At 58.1% G+C, this 12,943-nt stretch overlaps 2 protein-coding genes across 4 annotated transcripts in view; one reads left to right on the plus strand and one right to left on the minus strand.

Moving 5' to 3' along the window:
- LOC138643184 (1-phosphatidylinositol 4,5-bisphosphate phosphodiesterase gamma-1-like) overlaps positions 1-1,888 on the plus strand; it is a 180,166-nt gene extending 178,278 nt beyond the window's left edge. Inside the window, exon 32 of one of the 2 annotated variants that reach the window (XM_069732017.1) lies at positions 1,231-1,888. In XM_069732017.1, the coding sequence (XP_069588118.1) occupies positions 1,231-1,282 (52 nt within the window). In that variant the 3' untranslated portion in view covers positions 1,283-1,888. The remainder of the gene's footprint in view (positions 1-1,230) is intronic. The other variant, XM_069732016.1, reaches the window with a different exon arrangement.
- Positions 1,889-6,748: 4,860 nt separating this feature from the next.
- RHPN1 (rhophilin Rho GTPase binding protein 1) overlaps positions 6,749-12,943 on the minus strand; it is a 75,453-nt gene continuing 69,258 nt past the window's right edge. For both annotated transcript variants that reach the window (XM_069732022.1, XM_069732023.1), the window contains exons 14-16: positions 8,876-9,022; positions 8,588-8,746; positions 6,749-8,303 (exon numbers count right to left, since the gene is read on the minus strand). In XM_069732022.1, the coding sequence (XP_069588123.1) occupies positions 8,097-8,303; positions 8,588-8,746; positions 8,876-9,022 (513 nt within the window). In that variant the 3' untranslated portion in view covers positions 6,749-8,096. The remainder of the gene's footprint in view (positions 8,304-8,587; positions 8,747-8,875; positions 9,023-12,943) is intronic.

Raw genomic sequence — 12,943 nt, forward strand, 5'->3', positions numbered from 1 at the left:
AACGGGTGGTCAACACGGTAACAAAGGGAAGAGACTGTACACAAGGTCAGGAGCAAGCCAGAGAAGTCAGAGCCAGTCGGGAGCAGGAAAACCAAAACGAGAGGCAAGTAGGTCAGAATCCAAGCCGAGTCAAGAACCAGGGGGACAACGCACTTTAACGCAGGTTAACTACTAAGTTGGGGCGAGATACCGGGTGAGGACGGACACAGGGATACAGCACAGGGCAGATGACGAATCAGGGTGTAAAGGGGTCAGCCGCTGTAGCCGAAGGCAGGAACTATAACTGGCAAAGCTGCTGTCAGTGGTGGGGAGAAATAGCCTAAAAGATACAAAGGAGAGGCAGAGAAAGTTAACCCACGCATGACCAGGCAGGGGAAATATAAAAGGTGGCAAAACATGGATCATGACACCGGCCAGCTTTACACGAGCCCCCGGCCAGCTTTACACGAGCCCCCGGCCAGCATTACACGAGCCTCCGGCCAGCATTACACGAGCCCCCGGCCAGCATTACACGAGCCCCCGGCCAGCATTACGCAAGAACCCGGCCAGCTTTACACGAACCCCCGGCCAGCCGATCCCCCGGCCAGGATTACACAAGCCCCTGGCCAGCCGAACCCCTGGCCAGCATTACACGAGCCCCTGGCCAGCCGAACCCCTGGCCAGCATTACACGAGCCCCTAGCCAGCATTACACAAGCCCCCGGCCAGCATTACACAAGCCCCCGGCCAGCATTACACGAAACCCCGGCCAGCTTTACATGAGCCCCAGGCCAGCTTTACACGAGCCCCAGGCCAGCTTTACACGAGCCCCCGGCCAGCATTACACGAGCCCCCAGCCAGCATTACACGAGCCCCCGGCCAGCATTACACGAAACCCCGGCCAGCTTTACATGAGCCCCAGGCCAGCTTTACACGAGCCCCAGGCCAGCTTTACACGAGCCCCCGGCCAGCATTACACGAGCCCCCGGCCAGCTTTACACGAACCCCCGGCCAGCTTTACACGAACCCCCGGCCAGCTTTACACGAACCCCCGGCCAGCATTACACGAGCCCCCGGCCAGCAATGTGGATGGAATGATACAACAGTTACAGTCCTTGGAATAAGTTGAGGGAAACTAACTAAGGAACTGAACCTCTTTTGCTTTTAAGGGTTAATATTGAATGGATCTTCTCTGTCCCGTGGTTTTCCTCTGGTAGCAGCTGATTGTCGACTCTTTATTATTTTCCTCCAGGCTCATGGAAAAGAAGAGGCGAGACCGGCAGCTGGCGAATAAGCGGAACTGAGCGCAAGGGGAGGACACGTGGCGCACTCGCCGGAGATGGGACCATCGCAGCATTTGCTTTCCTGCTCGCGGACGCTCATATATTCTGTGCCTGGGGCATGGCGCGGCAACAGACATGACTACGACGGCCGCGACTATGACAGGCGCGACTACGACGGTCGCGACTACAACGGCCGCGACTACTACATGCGCAACTACTGCTTCTCGCTGTTTTGCATTGTACCTTAACCACAACGTATCGGCACAGAGCAGAGAAGTAATAATGGCGGCAGCACCGCGGAGGACGGAGCCGCTCCATAGATCTGCACTTTAATGCTTCGAGAGCGCGGCCCTGTGACAGCGCAGACTTGTGTGGGGTCGGGGGTGCGCAGTCAGGGCCCATCAGGACCACGCGACTCTCCAAGATCCGGAAACGCGATAAAACAACCAAATGGCCAAGACGTTTAGTGACCTCCATGACGGCAGGAGTAATGGGGGCATCATGAGACCCCACTATGACAGTACACTGGAAAACATGGCGCCCGCAGCCCCTGCTTCTGGACCGGTGACCCCCATTGTGCCCGTTCCCTCCAGGTTCTGCAGTTTTCGAATATACTGTGTGTCTCAGTTTCTCCGCTTGCTGTCAGTGAATACACCTCGTCGTGCTCACACAGCTGGGGAGGTTGTTACAATGTATCAGTACAGGCAAAAGCAGGCAGGATTCACTGACAGCAAGCAGAGGTGTGCGAGACGTGATGAAGAGTTGGTTGTATGCTCCAGTCACAGCCGGAGCTGCAGAGACTACATCTACCACCATGAAACTCGACGGGTGGGGTCACCAAGGACCCTGCGAAATTGCCCCCGCAGCTCTGGAGGTGACTGGAGAATACGATCACAGCAAACTGTGAACCTCCTTGTATTGACCTCGTCTTCTCCGGTCACATCTGACTGCTGGGGGCCGCAAATCTGAGGGCAAACAGCAGCCTAAAATGGCGGGTGCCCACGTGGCCCCAGCACCCATCTGCTCTGATGGTTCACGGGGTCGCAGGAGCCGAGCAAGTGGAGTAGGTAATACCACTAGTGACAGGCAGGGGGCAGACAAGCACCTCTAACCCCCACAGCGTCAGTCAGTGACCCCACAACGGACTGTGGAGGGCATCATGGGAAGTCACCACCTCGGTCAGTCGGCCCCCCCACCCTGGCAGTGCCTTACCACCTGCAACCTGACCTGTCAGACACCACCCGCTCATGTAAAAACACTGGAGTGCCTTATTGCCTTGTCCACGCAGGGTTAAAGGGGCGAAACGCGGAGGGGGGGGGCAACACAGAGAAGAGGGCGAAACAAGAGGGGGACAAAACACAGAGAGGAGGGGGGAGCAAAACACAGAGAAGAGGGGATGCAGAGAAGAGGGGGCGAAACAAGAGGGGGACGAAACACAGAAGATGGGGGAGCAAAACACAGAGAAGAGGGGATGCAGAGAAGAGGGGGCGAAACAAGAGGGGGACGAAACACAGAAGAGGGGTGAGCAAAACACAGAGAAGAGGGGATGCAGAGAAGAGGGGGCGAAACAAGAGGGGGACGAAACACAGAAGATGGGGGAGCAAAACACAGAGAAGAGGGGATGCAGAGAAGAGGGCGAAACAAGAGGGGGACGAAACACAGAAGAGGGGGGAGCAAAACACAGAAGAGGGGGGAGCAAAACACAGAAGAGGGGATGCAGAGAAGAGGGGGCGAAACAAGAGGGGGACGAAACACAGAAGAGGGGGGAGCAAAACACAGAAGAGGGGATGCAGAGAAGAGGGGGCGAAACAAGAGGGGGACGAAACACAAGATGGGGGAGCAAAACACAGAGAAGAGGGGATGCAGAGAAGAGGGCGAAACAAGAGGGGGACGAAACACAGAAGAGGGGGGAGCAAAACACAGAAGAGGGGATGCAGAGAAGAGGGTGCGAAACGAGGGGGATGAAACACAGAAGATGGGGGAGCAAAACACAAGAGGGGATGCAGAGAAGAGGGGGCGAAACAAGAGGGGGACGAAACAGAAGAGGGGGTAGCAAAACACAGAAGAGGGGATGCAGAGAAGAGGGGGCGAAACAGGGGGACGAAACACAGAAGAGGGGGGAGCAAAACACAGAAGAGGGGATGCAGAGAAGAGGGGGCGAAACAAGAGGGGGACGAAACACAGAAGAGGGGGGAGCAAAACACAGAAGAGGGGATGCAGAGAAGAGGGGGCGAAACAAGAGGGGGGAGCAAAACACAGAGAAGAGGGGATGCAGAGAAGAGGGTGCGAAACAAGAGGGGGACGAAACACAGAAGATGGGGGAGCAAAACACAGAGAAGAGGGGATGCAGAGAAGAGGGGGCGAAACAAGAGGGGGACAAAACACAGAAGAGGGGGGAGCAAAACACAGAGAAGAGGGGATGCAGAGAAGAGGGGGCGAAACAAGAGGGGGACGAAACACAGAATAGGGGGGAGCAAAACACAGAGAAGAGGGGATGCAGAGAAGAGGGCGAAACAAGAGGGGGACGAAACACAAGATGGGGGAGCAAAACACAGAGAAGAGGGGATGCAGAGAAGAGGGCGAAACAAGAGGGGGACGAAACACAAGATGGGGGAGAAAAACACAGAGAAGAGGGGATGCAGAGAAGAGGGGGCGAAACAAGAGGGGGACGAAACACAGAAGAGGGGGACGAAACACAAAAAAAGGGGATGCAGACAAGAGGGCGAAACGCGGACAAGTGGGGGCAAAACGCAGAAAAGGGTGCAAATCAAATAAGGGGGTGAAATGCAGAAAAGGGAGAAACAGAAGAGGGGGTGTACGCAATGAACGGGGGCAAAAGCATAGTAGAGGGGGCAAACGCAGATTAGAAGGGGCGAAACAGAAGGGGGGACGCAGAGAACGGAGGGGGGGGGGGGGGGACACAGAAAGGGGGGCGTGAAACACGAGAGAATGCAAATGATCAGGAAATAGTTTTATCCAACAGGGAAAGTGATAAACTGGAAGAATCTTAAGCAGTTAATAAAGAGTTAATACTGTCTACCTCTGTGGCTCTGAGTCCTATCACAAGATTAGATACACGACTCAACAGACAGTATCACACAGGAGAGGATTAGATACACGGCTCAGCAGACAGTATCACACAGGAGAGGATTAGATACATGGCTCAGCAGACAGTATCACACAGGAGAGGATTAGATACATGGCTCAGCAGACAGTATCACACAGGAGAGGATTAGATACATGGCTCAGCAGTCAGTATCAAAGGAGAGGATTAGATACACGGCTCAGCAGACAGTATCACACAGGAGAGGATTAGATACACGGCTCAGCAGTCAGTATCACACAGGATAGGATTAGATACACGGCTCAGCAGTCAGTATCACACAGGAGAGGATTAGATACACAGCTCAGCAGACAATATCACACAGGAGAGGATTAGATACACGGCTCAGCAGACAGTATCACACAGGATAGGATTAGATACACGGCTCAGCAGTCAGTATCACACAGGATAGGATTAGATACACAGCTCAGCAGACAGTATCACACAGGATCGGATTAGATACACGGCTCAGCAGACAGTATCACACAGGATAGGATTAGATACATGGCTCAGCAGTCAGTATCACACAGGATAGGATTAGATACACAGCTCAGCAGACAGTATCACACAGGAGAGGATTAGATACACGGCTCAGCAGACTTACACAGGAGAGGATTAGATACACAGCTCAGCAGACAGTATCACACAGGATAGGATTAGATACATGGCTCAGCAGTCAGTATCACACAGGAGAGGATTAGATACACAGCTCAGCAGACAGTATCACACAGGAGAGGATTAGATACACGGCTCAGCAGACTATTACACAGGAGAGGATTAGATACACAGCTCAGCAGACAGTATCACACAGGAGAGGATTAGATACACGGCTCAGCAGACAGTATCACACAGGGGAGGATTAGATACACGGCTCAGCAGACTATTACACAGGAGAGGATTAGATACACGGCTCAGCAGACAGTATCACACAGGAGAGGGTTAGATACACGGCTCAGCAGACAGTATCACACAGGAGAGGATTAGATACACGGCTCAGCAGACAGTATCACACAGGAGAGGGTTAGATACACGGCTCAGCAGACAGTATCACACAGGAGAGGGTTAGATACACGGCTCAGCAGACAGTATCACACAGGAGAGGATTAGATACACGGCTCAGCAGACAGTATCACACAGGAGAGGATTAGATACACGGCCCATCAGTCAGTATCACACAGGATAGGATTAGATACACGGCCCATCAGTCAGTATCACACAGGATAGGATTAGATACACGGCTCAGCAGACAGTATCACACAGGATAGGATTAGATACACGGCTCAGCAGACAGTATCACACAGGATAGGATTAGATACACGGCTCAGCAGACAGTATCACACAGGATAGGATTAGATACACGGCTCAGCAGACAGTATCACACAGGATAGGATTAGATACACGGCTCAGCAGACAGTATCACACAGGATAGGATTAGATACACGGCTCAGCAGTCAGTATCACACAGGATAGGATTAGATACACGGCTCAGCAGTCAGTATCACACAGGAGAGGATTAGATACACGGGTCAGCAGACAGTATCACACAGGATAGGATTAGATACACGGCTCAGCAGTCAGTATCACACAGGAGAGGATTAGATACACGGGTCAGCAGACAGTATCACACAGGATAGGATTAGATACACGGCTCAGCAGTCAGTATCACACAGGAGAGGATTAGATACACGGCTCAGCAGACAGTATCACACAGGAGAGGATTAGATACACGGCTCAGCAGACAGTATCACACAGGAGAGGATTAGATACACGGCCCATCAGTCAGTATCACACAGGATAGGATTAGATACACGGCCCATCAGTCAGTATCACACAGGATAGGATTAGATACACGGCTCAGCAGTCAGTATCACACAGGATAGGATTAGATACACAGCTCAGCAGTCAGTATCACACAGGATAGGATTAGATACACGGCTCAACAGACAGTATCACACAGGATAGGATTAGATACACAGCTCAGCAGTCAGTATCACACAGGATAGGATTAGATACACGGCTCAGCAGACAGTATCTCACAGGATAGGCTCCTTGTTTTTAGGCCGTTGGTGACTTTCAGCCTATTATTTTGCCGTTTTGTGTGTGCAGCTCCTATGCAGACTTCCATGAGTCTCCACGGTAACAGACTATAAACAATCTCCGCCCCCGCACTCCAATCGGTACCATCTGCCCCTACTTGTTCCCAACCTGCGGGACCAGACTGCAGGGTCGGTATACGGTTACCATGGAGACCCATCATGGCTGCCCTGCACCACTGACAGAGATAGGACGGTGATTCCTCATCATCGGATCTCGGGAGAGAATGAACCAGAGCCGGTGCGGCCATCAGCGCGGCTGCCGGGGGACAGAGCGACGCCACTGCTGCAGCAGAGCGTGGATTTATTACCACGTCTTTCCTCCTCAGATATAAATTATACATTTATGTACAGCAGAGTCTCCCGGGGCACAGGGTGGTCCCATAGTCTCCCGGGGCACAGGGTGGTCCCATAGTCTCCCGGGGCACAGGGTGGTGCCATAGTCTCCCGGGGCACAGGGTGGTCCCATAGTCTCCCGGGGCACAGGGTGGTGCCATAGTCTCCCGGGGCACAGGGTGGTGCCATAGTCTCCCGGGGCACAGGGTGGTGCCATAGTCTCCCGGGGCACAGGGTGGTCCCATAGTCTCCCGGGGCACAGGGTGGTGCCATAGTCTCCCGGGGCACAGGGTGGTGCCATAGTCTCCCGGGGCACAGGGTGGTGCCATAGTCTCCCGGGGCACAGGGTGGTCCCATAGTCTCCCGGGGCACAGGGTGGTCCCATAGTCTCCCGGGGCACAGGGTGGTCCCATAGTCTCCCGGGGCACAGGGTGGTCCCATAGTCTCCCGGGGCACAGGGTGGTCCCATAGTCTCCCGGGGCACAGGGTGGTCCCATAGTCTCCCGGGGCACAGGGTGGTGCCATAGTCTCCCGGGGCACAGGGTGGTTCCATAGTCTCCCGGGGCACAGGGTGGTGCCATAGTCTCCCGGGGCACAGGGTGGTCCCATAGTCTCCCGGGGCACAGGGTGGTCCCATAATATCCTGGGGGCAGTGGGGTCCAGGACATGCAGTGATATCATCTTCTGGAGGTGGGACCCAGGACACAGGGTGGTCCTAGTCATGGAGTCAAGAGCGCCAGAGTCGACCTATTGTCCCCTAAGGTCCAGGCAAAAGGGTGGTCCTGATCGTGGGGTCCAGGACGCAAAGTGGTTTTGTCGGCTCCATGGGGCAGTGAGGTCCAGGGTGCAGCATGTTCGTGGCAGTGGAATCCTTGATTCAAGGTGGTCCCTATGGGTGGTCCACTCATCTACTGGGGTGTGGTCCGGGCACAGGGTGGCCCAGATGTCTCCTGTACGCAGGGTACAGGGTGGTCTGTAGTCTCCTGGGTGCAGGGTGGTCCCGTAGCACCCGGCTGTAGGGTGGTCCAGTAGTCTCCTAACCACGGCGTGCAGGGTGGTCTGTAGCCTCCAGGCCGCAGGGTGGTCTGTGGTCTTCTGGCCGCGGAGTGCAGGGTGGTCAGTATTCTCCTTTCCGCAGGGTGTTTTGTGGTCTCCTGACCGAAGAGTGCAGGGTGGTCTCTGGTCTCGTGGCCACGAGGTGCAGGGTGGTCTGTAGACTCCTGACCGCGGGGTGTAGGGTGGTCTATAGTCTCCTGGCCCTAAGGTGCAGGGTGGTCTATAGTCTCCTGGCTGGCTGCAGAGCTCAGTACATGGACTCGTTGCTCTGCACCGCACTGAATGGCAGCTGGAGGGCGCTGATGCTGGAGATGTTGGGGGTCCTCTTGGTGGGGTTCTTCTTCCAGAGCAGCAGCGTGCTGGAGCGTTTCCCGGCCGCCGTCGTCTTCCTGTTCTCCTTGTTGCCCTTCAGGATCTCGCTGGACGTCAGCATGGATGACTTCTTGTCCGGCACCTGGCGGGTGACAGCGCGTTATACTGGGGTAATACTGCACAACGGAGCGTGCGGTCATCGGGGTCCGATACTCCGGCATCTTACAGGGGATCAGGGAGAGTCGCTATAAAATTCCTGTAATCCGGCAGCAGATAAGCAGGATGTCACCGGCAGCACCGCAGGAGGCGTCTGATGGTTTGGAATTTCCAATACTCTGCAGACCGCAGGATGCCAGATTATAGGAATTGTGCAGTCTTTTTTTACTATCTTAGAAGGGTTCAGTACATTATTAGCGGGGGTCTCACCGTGCTCTGAGGGTCGGCGCTCTGGAAGGTCACCACCTCGATGTCCGCTCCTTGCTTCCCCACGTTCTTCAGCAGCTGGACGACTTGTGAATGCTTCGCCCACCGGCAGTCCTCGCTGTTCACAGCCACGATGTAAGACCCCTCCATCACACCGGCACACTGTGACAGAAGAGCGAAGTCAGCGGCCGGGGCACACGATGCAGCCAGATCTGGGGGAGCCGGGTGACGGAGGCCAGGGCAAACACACTGAGGTCACCCAGCTTTCCCAGGAGCAGATGATGTACGTACAGCGGCGCAGCCCCCTGGGACCACCCCAGCGATGAGAACCGGGGAGTCGCCTCTCAAAGTGAAGCCAAAGCCGCCATCTCCAGGATCCAGGTGAACCTTCTGCGCTGGCCGCCACCGATGCTTGGCCGAGAAGACGGAGATGGGACCCTGCAAGACGAGCAGAGGAGGCGAGACAAGATGAGGAGCCCTGCACTCCACTCACATCCAGAGCTGCCACAAGGGTCATGTGACCGCGCAGCAGACAGACACATAGGGGGGTGCCGCGGAGCTGACAGACACAAGGGGGTGCCGCGGAGCTGACAGACACATAGGGGGGTGCCGCGGAGCTGACAGACACGTATGGGGGTGCCGCGGAGCTGACAGACACGTAGGGGAGTGCCGCGGAGCTGACTGACACGTAGGAGGGTGCCGCGGAGCTGACAGACACATAGGGGGGTGCCGCGGAGCTGACAGACACGTATGGGGGTGCCGCGGAGCTGACAGACACATAGGGGGGTGCCGCGGAGCTGACAGTCCATAGGGGGGTGCCGCGGAGCTGACTGACACATAGGGGGGTGCCGCGGAGCTGACAGTCCATAGGGGGGTGCCGCGGAGCTGACAGACACGTAGGGGAGTGCCGCGGAGCTGACTGACACGTAGGAGGGTGCCGCGGAGCTGACAGACACATAGGGGGGTGCCGCGGAGCTGACAGACACGTATGGGGGTGCCGCGGAGCTGACAGACACATAGGGGGGTGCCGCGGAGCTGACAGACACATAGGGGGGTGCCGCGGAGCTGACAGTCCATAGGGGGGTGCCGCGGAGCTGACTGACACATAGGGGGGTGCCGCGGAGCTGACAGTCCATAGGGGGGTGCCGCGGAGCTGACAGACACGTAGGGGAGTGCCGCGGAGCTGACTGACACGTAGGAGGGTGCCGCGGAGCTGACAGACACATAGGGGGGTGCCGCGGAGCTGACAGACACGTATGGGGGTGCCGCGGAGCTGACAGACACATAGGGGGGTGCCGCGGAGCTGACAGTCCATAGGGGGGTGCCGCGGAGCTGACTGACACATAGGGGGGTGCCGCGGAGCTGACAGTCCATAGGGGGGTGCCGCGGAGCTGACAGACACGTAGGGGAGTGCCGCGGAGCTGACTGACACGTAGGAGGGTGCCGCGGAGCTGACAGACACATAGGGGGGTGCCGCGGAGCTGACAGACACGTATGGGGGTGCCGCGGAGCTGACAGACACATAGGGGGGTGCCGCGGAGCTGACAGACACATAGGGGGGTGCCGCGGAGCTGACAGTCCATAGGGGGGTGCCGCGGAGCTGACTGACACATAGGGGGGTGCCGCGGAGCTGACAGTCCATAGGGGGGTGCCGCGGAGCTGACAGACACGTAGGGGAGTGCCGCGGAGCTGACTGACACGTAGGAGGGTGCCGCGGAGCTGACAGACACATAGGGGGGTGCCGCGGAGCTGACAGACACGTATGGGGGTGCCGCGGAGCTGACAGACACATAGGGGGGTGCCGCGGAGCTGACAGTCCATAGGGGGGTGCCGCGGAGCTGACTGACACATAGGGGGGTGCCGCGGAGCTGACAGTCCATACGGGGGTGCCGCAGAGCTGACAGACACATAGGGGGGTGCCGCGGAGCTGACAGACACGTATGGGGGTGCCGCGGAGCTGACAGACACGTATGGGGGTGCCGCGGAGCTGACAGACACATAGGGGGGTGCCGCGGAGCTGACAGACACGTATGGGGGTGCCGCGGAGCTGACAGACACGTATGGGGGTGCCGCGGAGCTGACAGACACGTATGGGGGTGCCGCGGAGCTGACAGACACGTATGGGGGTGCCGCGGAGCTGACAGACACGTATGGGGGTGCCGCGGAGCTGACTGACACGTATGGGGGTGCCGCGGAGCTGACTGACACGTATGGGGGTGCCGCGGAGCTGACTGACACATAGGGGGGTGCCGCGGAGCTGACAGTCCATAGGGGGGTGCCGCGGAGCTGACAGACACGTATGGGGGTGCCGCGGAGCTGACAGACACATAGGGGGGTGCCGCGGAGCTGACTGACACATAGGGGGGTGCCGCGGAGCTGACTGACACATAGGGGGGTGCCGCGGAGCTGACTGACACATAGGGGGGTGCCGCGGAGCTGACAGTCCATAGGGGGGTGCCGCGGAGCTGACAGACACGTAGGGGAGTGCCGCGGAGCTGACTGACACGTAGGAGGGTGCCGCGGAGCTGACAGACACATAGGGGGGTGCCGCGGAGCTGACAGACACGTATGGGGGTGCCGCGGAGCTGACAGACACATAGGGGGGTGCCGCGGAGCTGACAGTCCATAGGGGGGTGCCGCGGAGCTGACTGACACATAGGGGGGTGCCGCGGAGCTGACAGTCCATAGGGGGGTGCCGCGGAGCTGACAGACACGTAGGGGAGTGCCGCGGAGCTGACTGACACGTAGGAGGGTGCCGCGGAGCTGACAGACACATAGGGGGGTGCCGCGGAGCTGACAGACACGTATGGGGGTGCCGCGGAGCTGACAGACACATAGGGGGGTGCCGCGGAGCTGACAGTCCATAGGGGGGTGCCGCGGAGCTGACTGACACATAGGGGGGTGCCGCGGAGCTGACAGTCCATACGGGGGTGCCGTGGAGCTGACAGACACATAGGGGGGTGCCGCGGAGCTGACAGACACGTATGGGGGTGCCGCGGAGCTGACAGACACGTATGGGGGTGCCGCGGAGCTGACAGACACATAGGGGGGTGCCGCGGAGCTGACAGACACGTATGGGGGTGCCGCGGAGCTGACAGACACGTATGGGGGTGCCGCGGAGCTGACAGACACGTATGGGGGTGCCGCGGAGCTGACAGACACGTATGGGGGTGCCGCGGAGCTGACAGACACGTATGGGGGTGCCGCGGAGCTGACTGACACGTATGGGGGTGCCGCGGAGCTGACTGACACGTATGGGGGTGCCGCGGAGCTGACTGACACGTATGGGGGTGCCGCGGAGCTGACTGACACATAGGGGGGTGCCGCGGAGCTGACAGTCCATAGGGGGGTGCCGCGGAGCTGACAGACACGTATGGGGGTGCCGCGGAGCTGACAGACACGTATGGGGGTGCCGCGGAGCTGACAGACACATAGGGGGGTGCCGCGGAGCTGACAGTCCATAGGGGGGTGCCGCGGAGCTGACTGACACATAGGGGGGTGCCGCGGAGCTGACAGTCCATAGGGGGGTGCCGCGGAGCTGACAGTCCATAGAGGGGTACCGCGGAGCTGACAGACACAGGGGGTGCCGCAGAGCTGACTGACACATAGGGGGCTACTGCAGAGCTGACAGACACATAGGGCGGTGCCGCGCAGCTGACAGACACATAGGGGGCTACCGCAGAGCTAACAGACACATAGGGCGGTGCCGCAGAACTGGCAGTCACAGGGAGGTGCTGCGGAGCTGACAGACACAGGGGTGCCGCACAGCTGACAGACACATAGGGGGGTGCTGTGGAGCTGAAAGACACATACCGGGGTGCCGCGGAGCTGAGAGACACGTAGGGGGGTTGTAACGGTTCACGGGGAGGATACCTTTATCATCCCCACCACTGACACCAATTTGTCATGAACCGGGGTTGTTTGGTTGCCCCTGGTTCCTTTCTGAAGGGGATTTATCTATATCTCACTTCCTAGTTCCGGTTTGGAACTTGCAGCTCTCTGGTGCCCTCCTTACCCTCAGGTCAGACCGGGTACTGCACCTTGGATAGTCGCCAGAAAGGCTGCCTTACTATGCACTGGCTAAGGCTACTCTCACACTAGCGTCGGAATCTGCCCGTCGCAATGCGTCGGGCCGAGATTCCGACGCTAGCGTTTGATGCGCCACACAACGGGTGCAGCAGATGCATTTCTCCGGCGCATCCGCTGCCCCATTGTGAGGTGCGGGGAGGTGGGGGCGGAGTTCCGGCCGCGCATGCGCGGTCGGAAAAAGCGGTCCGTCGGCAGCAAAAAACGTTACATTTAACGTTTTTTGCTCCCGGCGGTCCGCCACAACACGGCGCAACCGTCGCACGACGGTTG

The sequence above is a fragment of the Ranitomeya imitator genome, chromosome 6 (genome assembly GCF_032444005.1).
Source record: "Ranitomeya imitator isolate aRanImi1 chromosome 6, aRanImi1.pri, whole genome shotgun sequence".
In the NCBI taxonomy this organism is placed as follows: Eukaryota; Metazoa; Chordata; class Amphibia; order Anura; family Dendrobatidae; genus Ranitomeya; species Ranitomeya imitator.